At 43.8% G+C, this 13,520-nt stretch overlaps 1 protein-coding gene across 1 annotated transcript in view; it reads right to left on the bottom strand.

Moving 5' to 3' along the window:
- Positions 1-8,671: 8,671 nt before the first annotated feature.
- LOC306917701 (transmembrane protein 47-like) overlaps positions 8,672-13,520 on the bottom strand; it is a gene marked incomplete at both ends in the record, with an annotated part of 31,022 nt that continues 26,173 nt past the window's right edge. Inside the window, one exon of the mRNA XM_079530609.1 lies at positions 8,672-8,850. Within this exon, the coding sequence (XP_079386735.1) occupies positions 8,672-8,850 (179 nt within the window). The remainder of the gene's footprint in view (positions 8,851-13,520) is intronic.

The following is a 13,520-nucleotide window of genomic DNA, read 5'->3' as shown; positions in this document are numbered from 1 at the left end:
AATTTTAGCTATTTGGCTATTTGATCTACAAGCTCACGACATGTCTCGATGAGCTTGTAGATCTGCTATTTAAAAAAATATATCTTTAATCAATTTTAGACGTAACTTGATAACTTATGAAACGGGACATTCCGCAGTACATGAGTACTTTTACTTTTGATATTTTAAGAATATTTTGATGCCAATACCTTTGTATACCTTTACTCAAGCGAATCTTCATTACCCAGACTTTTACTTATTTTATTATTGTATTATTTCTATATTGCAGTATTGATACTTTTACTCAAGTAAAACATTTGAGTTCTTTTTCCACCACTGTTGTTTTCTCCTTGTCTTGTTAAAGGACCACTTCACCACTTTTCAACCTATCTTCAATAGGTCCTCACTAATAATCATGGAAAAATTGCACAATTTTTTTCTATTCGGTCTGTGTCTCATAGGAGGGCTGTGGGCAGTTTAGAAACCGTCCTCCAGGGACATCATCGATGGGGAATACAAGCTAATAGAAACTGCAGGCTTTCTAGTCCTGAAAAGTTGCAATGCGAAAATGGAAGCCATCGTTCTCACGATAATGAAAATCTACACATTTTTGTAAAAAAAATCTTGTTTAAAAAGAAATCTGCCTAATGATGATGTCACTGGAGGACGGTTTCCAAACTGCCCACAGCCCTCCTATGAGACACAGACTGAGTAGGAAAAAAATGGTGCCATTTTATCATGATTATTAGTGAGGACCTATTATATGAAGAGGTTGGAAAGTGATGAAGTGGTGCTTTAATTGTGAGAGACTAGACTAGATAAGAGGCTATGGATAATAGATATGTGATTATATCAACAGTATTGCCCGGCCATTCATCACAGCCCTCGCCCCTTGGTAAAAGCAACCTCGGGGCGGCAACCAAAGCCCAGGCGATAATCAATATTCATACAGTATCCATGAAGGACCAGGATCCTGGATGGCTTCATTCTAGGCTTAAAATAACTGATATAAATATTTTTTGGAAATCTCTATGGGAAAATTTAACTAATGGGGTCTGTAACAATGGAACCAGGAAATGGCCGCCACTGCTATGCTCTATGCCAAGGGGCCAGTGAGGCTTTTCAACGTTGAAGCTCTGGGCCCTAGTGGTAGAAGGAGGGACTACAGGCGGACCCGTGGATTCATGACCGGGAAACCCCGTGCAGCTGGGCTTTAACATTGAGCGCTCGGTTGCACTTCCGCATTTGCCAACCAAAATTTGGTTGGCAAATGCGGAAGTAGACGTTCTGAGACGGTACTTCCGGCAGTCTTCCGGGTGCTTCAAAACGCCACTGAGCAACTTCCACTGACATGAATAGCTGGGGGGGCGGAGCTTCGCTCCAGTTCAGTCTCTATCCTTTTATATACTCTATGCTCTATGCCAGGGGTGGGCAACTTTGACGATGGAGAGGGCCACTATATATTTCCACACTCACTCCCTAGGGCCATATATTACTGTCGTAGAAAAAATAGCCGATCTACATCTTTTTTGCAGCGTTTTGAGCTTTTTTTTTAAAATCTTGAATTTTTGCTATTTTTGGAATCGGAATTGGAATCCTGAAAATTAACATTTTTATGTCATTTCAAATGCCTTTAATTATACTTGTGTTGAAGCAATGAGCTACTAATTTAGACTGAGGTAATAACAGCGGGTCATGTTTGTATGTTGTGGAATAGTAACAGCTGAAACCAATATTATATCAGTATTCTATTCTGACATTAACCATGAGGGCCACATTAAGTGAAGGTGGGGGCCGCATGTGGCCCCCGGGCCGCCAGTTGCCCACCCCTGCTCTATGCATCACTATAGTAATTATAGGAATGGTTGATGGTTTTTAGATGTATTTTCCCCCAGGTCTGTTACAGTATTAATGTCTAGGGCTCCTCTACGCCACAAAAAGCACAGAGACGGTTTCTATAGTTAGCAAAAAAACACCCTCGCTATAAGCTATGATCACACAGTATTGTTAAAGGTATATTCAGTGATTTCACTTAATTCAAATATCACTTCTTTTTTTGTTTTGTTGTGATAATCCTCCCTACTATAGAGTGTGCTGACCATATAAGGAGTTCCTCCCTGTCCCGAGTTAACCCCTGGGGGTCAAAAAACCATAGGTTTCGTTTTTGGCTAGGTGGCAAAGCCTTCATCCAATCAGGATAGAGAGGGGCCTTCCGCCAATCATGATCGAGCGGGCCTTGGTGTGTGTGCTGTTGGCCTGTCGCGTGTCACCCCACTGTAGTGCGTGCATGGGCACATCTTGTTACCGGGGTGGACTGGGGGGTTTTCCAAATTACCCAAATCACTGAATGCTCCTTTAAATACATGGGTGGCCATTCAAATACAGTATCATACTGGTAAGGATGCAAGTCGTTTTACAGTGTTTCTCAGCCAGTGAACTGGGGAAATCAGGACTCATACGACCAGTGGTTCTCAAAGTGACGGGGATATATCCCCAGCAGAAGTATAGTTATAACATCACAGCATCACAATCATATTAACCGCTTTATCCATTCATACGCGGCATGAAGTGGCACACGGGAGGCATACTATGGTCCGACGGAGCATTGGTTCGACATGCGTCCGCACCTCGGACTAGCGCGTGCTCCCGTGCTTGCGGTTATGGTTAGGTTAGGGTTTGAGGTGGGTTGTCGTGTTTCGGAACAATGACTCGTCGGACCAAACACATGCACTCGTGGCACGCTGCCAGCTTGTAGATCTGCTATTTTTTTGTTTTTGAAGGTCCCTGGCGCAAAACATTTTCACATTCTTGATACAAAAAGGTGTGAGAAACACTGTAGTAGTATAGGCTACCCTATTTGTCACGTCAACACAACCCTGTGTTCCGTGGTGTTGTTTTTAAGCATATTGTCGGTTGGCCCGCGAGGGAAGCGGGTGGTTTAGTCGGGAGGTCCATATAGGTTGCGGACTTGCGGTGACACGTCGGTGACATCCTTTTGAACGCCTCAGAAGAAGTTGGAGAAGCGTGCGTGTGCAAATTGAGTCATAGGCCTATCTCACAGCATTTCCCCGCCCCCTTTCCACGCCCCCTTTTGGAGCTAGTGGTGTTATTCTTTCTGCGGTCCATAGGCTTCCATGTTAAAAGAGGTATTTTCACAAGCCACAAACTACTGTTTTGTAAAGGTAAGGTTTATTCTACTTATTTGAGTTACCATTGTGTTATTATCGGTCTTTGACATTTTAACATTAGGAAATGTACTTAGATTCTCCAGAGAAGAAAAGTGTAAATGCTAATGGTTAAATGACACCACTAGCTACCGGAAGGGGGCGTGGAAAGGGGGCTGTGAGATAGGCCTATTATCAGGCATCTGGCACACAATGTCCTTGAGACTTTGACAGTGGTATAATTATGGAGACAGACATTTGCATATACAGTACATGCTAATAATAAGCCAATCTTTATCCGATTAAGGAAATGTACCAAGAACAGCAACTGTCATGTATACGCCTTCGTTGGATTGTTTTAGATCAGTGGTTCTCAAAGTGGGGGTCCGGGGACGGTCCCCAGCAGTTGACCCATTTAGGCCTGACCTCGAAATTAAAAAAAGTTCTTCTAAATCCTCCAGTTTTCTGAAATAAATATTTTCACAATTTTTCAAAAATAGCAGACCTACAAGCTCGTAAGCGCGCCACTCGGTGGCGCGCTTACGAGCTTGTAGATCTGCTATTTTTCAATAGCTAAATTATAACAATGTCTAAAACACCAAAAGGGGTTCCCGCCCAGAATACAGCATCACATCACTATATCCGTTTTGTATATGTTGGCTATTCAAAAATAGCAGATATGCAAGCTCACAGCGCGTCACTTTGTGCCACGCTGCAAGCTTGTACATCAGCTAATTTAGATTTTATGTTTATTTAAATTTTTTAACCTTGAAAGTCATTTTCAATAATTGTGAAATGTTTTAACACAAATTCTTTATTCTGGGGGGGGGGGGGGGGGTTTCCCTGGCACAAAACCTTTTCAGATGGGGTGTACGTGGACAAATACATATCAATTTGGTGGTCTTTCACATGGAAAAGATTGAGAACTATACTGTTAAGGCTTAGATTAACTCAGAGTGAGGTTGCAACGTACACAACCAGGCTACTGTGCCTATACTGATTTCAGATCATTCTTTTGACTACACTGTATGGTGCATGTACAGTATGCACCCGCGTCTGATTTCCTTTGACATTATTAGTGTCGAAATGTGTCCCAAAACGAGGTGCATACTTAGTTAATTGGTTAGACTTGGGTTAAGGTTAGGTTTAGGTGTGCTGCCCCGTGGGAGGTTAGGTTTAGGGTGAGAGTTTGAGATAGGTTGTAGTTGTAGGACTAATGACTGGTCTAACCAAATGACTAGTCTAAACCAAAAACTGGCAGTACTTAATTTAGACGGTTTTTTTCATAATGTGGATTCTGAAATGAGACATTGATTTCTTATAATAATATGTATGTTCACTACTATGTATGTCTTTAATAATGAGACACGGCTGTACAGTCCCTTTTAATTGAACAAAGAATTCTATATAGCTGTCATTTCTGTTGCTTGCCAATTTTGACACTGACGAAGGCCTGCGCGCCGAAACGCGTTTGTCTGTCTGGTATGACTGCTGCTGCGGAGCACTTTGATCATTAAACAAAGACTCTTACTCGACTGGATGTGCAGATTTTATTCATTTTCTATATGTTCATTTTGAATCTGCACCCGACACACGCCTGAAACTATATGAAACTGTCTGAGTAGAGCGGGCCTTTTCCCTTGAAGTAACCAAGAACATGAACAGACTTCCAGCAGGCAGTTTGCTGGACTAGCTTGCAGTGTTAATGATGCACAGTTTTAGCCCTCCTTCTCCAACACATGACATATTATGACCGCGTTCCCCTCTTCATTTCACCACCACCGTGGGCTATACTGTATAGATATATATATATAACCAGAGCCCCTATAGCCTGTACAAACATATGGGGGGCACTATAGCCAGTAGCCACTGAAGACAGCAAGGGCTTATAGGTAGGAGATAGAATCTAGGTGTGTGTGTGTGCGTGTGTGCGTGCGTGCGTGCGTGCGTGCGTGCGTGCGTGCGTGCGTGTACAGTGTGTGTGTGTGTGTGTGAGAGAGAGAGAAAGAGAGAGAGAGAGAATGTCAAAAAGTCTGCAATGATTCACAGCAGACATTTGACATTGACTGACATTGGCTGCATGTGTTTTCATTCCCAAGAATATTGTCTCACGCTCGAGGTCCACGTGAAATGGATACCAACCGATAAAGATCCATAATTCAGACTATATGGCTGCACAATATATATTTATATTGTGTGTAAAGATCCTCACACCTGCATGGGAGCATTGTTTGTGTTGTGAGCACATCCCACGTGCGAATATTGCGTTGAGATAAAGCAACATATATATTCTTACAAGGTTGATTTTTCACCACAAATAAAAGCATCGACCTATATGAGGATGGCCAAATGAATAGATTGATGTTCACTAGGGTACATTTCTGGATTACATACAGAAATGTACCCCCAGAACAGTGTGCATGAAGGACCTTTATTTATAGAAGAATTTAGTCAGATTTGAGAGATACATTTCTTACAATAAACTGGTGTGGAATTTCATTAAGTGCAACTTTGTTCATTTTAACCCATTTAGGCCTAAAAAGTCTTCTGAAAGAATATTACATAAAAATATTTGTGCCACATTTTCACGATTTTTTAAAAATAGCAGACCTACAAGCTCGTATGAGCTTGTAGATCTGCTATTTTTCAATAGCTAAAGTATAACATAATGCTTAGTTAAAACACCAAAAGGGTGTTGGTGTTGGGCAGAAACCTTAATTGTATCTTCATTATATCACAGCCTTTTATGCTTGTTTTGTTTTCCATGAATGAATGTCAAAAGAAGCAAAAAACGACCGATCTACAAGCTCACAACTTGTCACCTTGTTGTGAGCTTGTAGAGCGGCTATTTTAGACCCCAAAAAAGGTAACCTGAAAGCGAAAGCAGTTTAATGAGTGTGGGTTTTTTATAAATATTGAACCAAGGAAATGTATTAACAAGATCTCGTGTGACTAAATAATTGGATCCATTGGGAGAGAGGGTCATTTCCTGAAAAATAACATGTTTTCCACACGACATCAGCAATACATCGTTGCTGTGTCGGCGCAGAATCCTCTTTTCTCCACGTTTGAAACTTTATTTCCCCGTAAATGTATGCCCCACTTGATCACACCACATCGTCACACAAAAGCACACTTTCTTAATTGGATACTGGATGTACATGGCATTTGAATTTGAATGGTAAAAGTAACCGTTTGGACACGATGAGGGTTTCCACCCTCTCTCTCAGCTAAAATAACCCATTTTGGAGCGGGAACCCCTTTTAGTGTTTTAAACATTATGTTATAATTTAGCTATTGAAAAATAGCAGATCTACAAGCTCATAGCGCGCCACTTGTAGGTCTGCTATTTTTGAAAAATCGTGAAAATATTTATTTCAGAAAACTGGAGGATTTAGAAGATTTTTTTTAAAATTTTGAGGTCCGGCCTAAATGGGATAACTGGTCACCGTTTCTTTGCAGTGATGCTAAGTATTCTTGCCGGGAGAGACCTATACGCTGCCAAATACGATTAGACGACGAGCAGCAGAGAGCCTTCAAGGTAATCGAACGGTCGACTTTTACACACACACACACACACCTCCGAGCACGACTAATCAGTCACGACATCCGCATGAGACCTGACGCACGGGGTTGCCACAGTAACAGACAAGGTGCAGGTCGATAATAGACTGCCATGAAGAGAGAGAGAGAGAGAGAGAGAGTGTACTTTTTTTGTTGTTGTTCTTGCACGTCCCAAGAGGAAAATATCTGTCCAAAGGGAAGGCGCCCACCCGAGCGTCCATGTATAGTGTTTTCCTCCTCGCACGATAAAGCCAGGTTCTCTCTGCTTTCATTATTCCCTCGGCAACTGTTAGCGAGTGGATGTCACAATTTGAAACAGAGTGTGAGAAAAATAACCAACCCCATATATCTGGCAGCGCCTGTGTGTCTAACGCCATGCTGTAATACTAATAATAATAGTCTATTGTTAGGGGCTGGGGATTGATTATGGAAATGTTTTATTCATAGCTTCCTCGTTATACGTTGTTTGTTTTGCCCCTAGTCGCCTACTATTTGATTCCAATGAATCGCTTTGTTACATTGTTTGCCACCAAGATTCCATGCAGCCATGAATAGTAAGAGAGAGTGTGTGTGTGTGTGTGTGTGTGTGTGTGTGTGTGTGTGTGTGTGTGTGTGTGTGTGTGTGTGTGTGTGTGTGTGTGTGTGTGTGTGTGTGTGCGTGCGTGCGTGCGTGCGTGCGTGCGTGCGTGCGTGCGTGCGTGCGTGCGTGCGTGCGTGCGTGCGTGCGTGCGTGCGTGCGTGCGTGCGTGCGTGCGTGCGTGCGCTCGAATACGCTACTCAGTGAGTTAGGTAGTTTAGCAGGACGGTACTTAGCCGTATAGTTTGTCATAGTTGACGACAATGAATGCGTCACACCATTAACCACCGCCCAGCCTCTCTCCCCGTCTCGGCTTTACGAGCGTCTGTGTCGCCGGTTTTAGAGCCACTGAGGTTTTAGCGGAAGTGTTTCGAGGGGCTTGGCATCGAACCAGAACCGGCTCCTCCAACCTCGACACACAACCAACACCCTCGTCTTGTCAATTCCCCCACTGGTACGGGACAGGGGGTTGGGGGGGGGGGGTGGTGGAACGAAACCAGTAGCGGTGCTCTCATTATAGTTCTTGGGTCTGAGCCCCGAATCTCCTCCATCCCCATGCCAAAACCCCACCTGAACCCCCACGTCACCGCTATAGGGTTGGGATCCTTTTAGGATTTGAACGATCCCCTCTAAATGGTCCGATTCCGCATGCCAGTGTGATTAAAAACAGGGTTCCAGGGGGCACGGTGGCACAGTTCGTAGTGCTGTCGCCTCACAGCTAGAAGGTCCTGCGTTCGATTCCCGCTCGGGACGCTGTGGGTGCTGGCGGCGTGTTTCCTCCTCCGCGTCATCAGTGCCCATACCCGAGGCGGGGTTGGCGAAAGGGCCATTCTGTGTGGAGTTTGCATGTTCTCCCCGTGTCCCCTAGGGTAGGTACCCTCACAAAAAACATGCAGTAATCCTGGTCTCTAAACTGCCTCCCCCTGGCCAGCCGGGGCGCCTGATGGAGGGGAAAGGAACTGGTTGGAATAACGTGTTCCTTCCACGCGCTACGTCCGGCCGGGGAAACTCCCCCCTGTCAGGTGTAAAGGAGCAACTTGGACACTCAAGACATGAAGGAAGCATGAGTTCAAGTCTGTTGCTCTCCCCATGTCCCCCATATATGGGGACTAGGTTGGTGGAGGGTGTGTAGAGCCCAGGATCACATTAGATAATTGACACATGGGTGAAAAATGGGTTACAAAATCGTGGGATAAAAATTATAACAAAAAAAAAACAGGGTTCCAGAAACGGTTCCGAATGCGACGGAACAGATTCCTGGTTCCGCAACGTTGGGATTCCTCCGGTTTCCGGATCCCGACCCTAATCACCAGCACAACCTCATCGTCTCCCACCCTACCCAACCCCACCGACCCAACCGTACGCACATCGGCTTAAAGCCTCTAAACTAGTAGTAATCCTCGTAGTTCTTTGGGTTGAGGCAGTAGAGGACTCCCCCGCCGAAGGAGAAGATGGTACCGCCCCAGGCCAGGCCGTAGCCCCAGTTGAACTCGTGGTAGATCCGGAGGCTGACGGTCTCGATGAACTTGATGGGGTAGAGCACCAGGCAGCCCGCCTGCAGGACAACTGGGACAGGGACGACAGGGCACGCACACACGTTAGCCTCATTGACCCATACGCATGCACTATACTACTCTGTAGTGGAGTAGCCTCATTGACCCATACGCATGCACTACTACTCTGTAGTGGAGTAGCCTCATTGACCCATACGCATACACTATACTACTCTGTAGTGGAGTAGCCTCATTGACCCATACGCATGCACTACTACTCTGTAGTGGAGTAGCCTCATTGACCCATACGCATACACTATACTACTCTGTAGTGGAGTAGCCTCATTGACCCATACGCATGCACTACTACTCTGTAGTGGAGTAGCCTCATTGACCCATACGCATGCACTACTACTCTGTAGTGGAGTAGCCTCAATGACCCATACGCATACACTATACTACTCTGTAGTGGAGTAGCCTCATTGACCCATACGCATGCACTACTACTCTGTAGTGGAGTAAAAGTATTGGAAATTGAAAATACTACAGTAAAGTACAAATTCAATTCAGATTAAGTGTACTTAATCCATTTAGGCCTGACGTCAAAATAAAAAAAAAATCTTCTAAATCCTGACAGTTTTCTGAAATACATATGTTTCTAGGCCTATATCACTCAATATTTGTGACTCCAAAAATTATATGAAATTGGCCGCCGACCCCCATCTCAAAATATGTTGTTCCAGGGGCACCCCCAGATGCAAAGATTTGAGTTAAAATCCAGAATATTCCAAGGTTTGCGCCACATTTCCATGATTTTTCAAAAATAGCAGACCTACAAGCTCGTAGCGCGCCACTCGGTGGCGCGCTATGAGCTTGTAGATCTGCTATTTTTCAATAGCTAAAGCATAACATAATGCTAACACCAAAAGGTGTACAGTACTTGAGTGAATGTAGTTTTCGTTACACCACTACACATACAGTACATGCACACACAAGCATTTATGTACTTGTGCACACATGCACACATACGGTAGTTTGTTTATATACCCAGGCCCAAAGGAACCAATACCCGGATCGGGAGAAAGCAGTGACCTTCAACAGTTCTGCGTTCTCAGCCAACTCCCTCCTCACACTGTCTGGATCAAATCCCAGTGGTGCTAGCATTTTGTTTGCCGCGGCAGTTCCTATTGTTGACAGTAATGTTAATAGACTTAACTCGTTCCCTGCCAGACTTAACTCTATCCCTGCCAACCATATGTTTGTTTGTTTTTTCCTCCAAGGTCCACACCACCATAATCACGTGTTTTGACGTGTTGTGTGTTTTTAGTTTTTATACTAGATGGCGCTCTTCGCCGACCCATGATTCACCGCTTGAGTCTCATTGAAACCGGGAAGTCTCATTTTTGACCCCGGGGAAGCATGGGAGGTGAACTCGAAGAAAACGAGCACTCCTATTTCAATCCGACTGGTTTTTTCAATCCTACTGTAACATGTATACAATAGAGCTGTAAACACAATAAAATGTTTAGTAATAAAAATCTTAAATCTACAAAGGATCTGCTTTTTCACTATTTTTTTGGGTCCTGGGCCAAATGTCTAATTCCTCTTTTGGGTCTTGAGTTAAAAAAGTTCTAAGTTCTTCTCGTTTTAAGGAAATTACCTTTTTCAGACTCCATGCCCTACAAGGTCAGATGAGAGTGGCCATGCTTGTCAGACAGTTTGAGTTCCCCCAAATGAAATTGGACAGCCGATTCTACATTTCCCCCAATTTTCACCGTACCGAGGCAAGTCAATGGAAAATGTCAATTTTATATGCACGTCACAATTTAGGTTTTGTCTATAGTTGCACGCATTGTTTGAGGGACGTGGTTGTCTATACAAACCTCACGGGGGAAACCTCACTTTACCGTAAGTGACCTTAGCTTAAAGATGGAGTGCCACAATTTTTGTATTTTTCCAGTTTTTCATGTGTCTATGAGGTGACAGTACTTCATTAGACACACTGAAGTCGTTTTTATGTGCAATGGTGTATTTACTTTGTATTTAGGGTTTCTTCCTGGAGGCTGACCCCTTGACAGTCAAACGGGCCAATGAAATAAACAGTAATATAGTGACATCACATTATCAGCCCCTCCCCTAACCCCTCCCCCTTTATCATAGAACTACAGCTGCTTCAGTTCAGGTGGATCACCACCCATCACCACCCACCAGGCAAACCAGGCATACTTAATGAACTGGTGGGCGTGTCCACATAAAAGCATGATTTTAACAAATACTGTACACTTTTTGGGAAAAGTTATTCTTCCTTATATTATAATAATACCTGATGATCTTGTTTTAGGGTGGAAAAATATCGTGGCACTCCATCTTTAAGTTAAATTATACTTTATTGTCCGCTTGGGGAAGTTTGTCCTCTGCTTTTGACCCATCCTTCCTAACCACATAGAAGCAGCCACAGGGACCAATTCCAGTTAGTAATGCCACTATACCTTGGTCAAGGGCAATAGCACAGTGGTGTAAAGTAAGTAAGTGCATTTACTCAAGTACTGTATTTAAATACAATGTAATGTTGATGTATTTTTGAGTGGTGCAACCACTCCCTTACGGAGCTATGTGTGTGAGCTATGTGTGTGGCAGGGTGCGTCTGAGCACGAAAACAGCATGGTTGTTTTTCACCACCTGTGTGCAACCCAACACACACACAAACACACACGCACATATTAACTGTATATATGGTGATTTCGGGTGTGCCAGTACAGTACAGTGACAGTACAGTACATTACAGTACAGAGGGTACAGTAGAGGGACCCCCACACGGTAACTCATTTCTCAACCGTTTCGGACGCAGGGCGGCTCGCCGGAATCGGGCCAGCACCCTGGGTGCGTTCCTGTGGGTCTGGAACCACCTGGGAGGGGGGGGGGTTGTTGTGGTGCTTGATTCCCTCCACTATCCCTCTCCGTCGGATTTGGAAATCAAATGGAATAATGGATATGGACACACATTTCATCCATACCGGACCAGAGCTTTGCCTTTATATTAATTGGTTGCTGAGGGTTAATCCGTCTTTTGGATTAATCATTGTTCTATACGTCAGAAAAGCTATAGATTTCATCCAGCTGTTTCCTTCATCAAATGCTAAGACTTATTAGCCCATTTTGGGCGGGGACCCCTTTTGGTGTTAGCATTATGTTATGCTTTAGCTATTGAAAAATAGCAGATCTACAAGCTCATAGCGCGCCACCGAGTGGCGCGCTACGAGCTTGTAGGTCTGCTATTTTTGAAAAATCGAAGAACCACTGACATAGAAACATAGCTTTTTCAGAAAACTGTCAGGATGTAGAAGACATTTTTAGAATCTGATCTCAGGTCAGAACGGGTTAAGCTATTTGTGTGTGGCGTTCATGTGATCAATATACAGTAGCCTACATTTAGCCTGCAGTCTATTTCAATCACTACGTGAAACTTTGGCTGAGACGGACGACACGCTGAGCGACCTAATAATTCAGCTCTGCATGCAACTGAGCCTATAAAATAAATACAAATAAAGCAGTGGAATTTGCATAACTGTCTATAAATATTATGCATAACATGCAATGTAAAAAGGATTAAAACCTTTCAAAATGTTTCAAACATTTTCGACAGCCTATATACACAGTACACAGTAACCTTTTATTGTTTTTGGAAAATTCATAGAGAAGGCATGGCAGTTACGTTGGAGAACGATGTATCCATGAGTGACTGTCTATTTGTGTATATGTATCATTATGTACAATTTTGTGAGTGTCTTGTAAGCCCTTGCGGGCTGGGCATCTTATGATGTAGGACACTTTAATATCTATCTAACAAGCACATTGTGAGCTTGTGTAAAATAGGGCTTAAGGAGTTAAAAGCATGTTTTGTATTCATCTAAAATCAGCAAAGTCACTACCTAGTAAATAAAGCTGTCAAGTAACTAAAGCTGTCAAGTAACTGTCAAGTAAAAAGTACAATATTTGCCTCTGAGATGTATAGTGGAAATTGAAACACACGCACGCACGCACGCACGCACGCACGCACGCGCGCACACACACACACACACACGCACACGCACACGCACACGCACACGCACACACACACCGCGCACGCGTCCGTTTATGAGCTTATCAATCAGACGTGGCCCAGTCCGTAACGAGCTGACTGATCCCTCCCAGGCTGTATTGGAGCCATCCGTATTGATTGATATTAGCGCGTCCGTCCCGTGGACATCATGCTTTTCCAATCCCCTTTAATATTCTCCCCACGTCCTTTTATGACGGGCGCCAGGTCCTGTTTATGCCCCGTCAGGATGCAATTCCTTTGAAGAAAATCCATTGATGTGTTCCAATCCTTTGTTCCGTTGCCATTCATCCCTCTCTCCTCTCTTCCTATGTTTTTATGAATATAAATAAAACACATTATCTCTCTGCCCCTGCACTGTTGTGGCCAGTGGCCCCCCTATTTACCTCCTCTGCTCTCCTATAACACCTCTGTTAACACATTATCTCTCTGCCCCTGCACTGTTGTGGCCAGTGGCCCCTATTTACCTCCTCTGCTCTCCTATAACACCTCTGTTAAGCCATTAAAACCGAGAAAGCATCCGTGTCAATTTCCGATGAATTGAATAGAATTTTAGTTTGAGTTATTTTGTTAGTTTTAGAACCCTTCCCTTTTACAATTTACAATTTAGGCATTTAGCAGACGCTCTTAATATAGAGCGATTTACA

The sequence above is a fragment of the Electrona antarctica genome (genome assembly GCF_951216825.1).
Source record: "Electrona antarctica genome assembly, contig: SUPER_24_unloc_1, whole genome shotgun sequence".
Taxonomy (NCBI): domain Eukaryota; kingdom Metazoa; phylum Chordata; class Actinopteri; order Myctophiformes; family Myctophidae; genus Electrona; species Electrona antarctica.
This window is presented reverse-complemented; position numbering and strand designations above follow the sequence as displayed.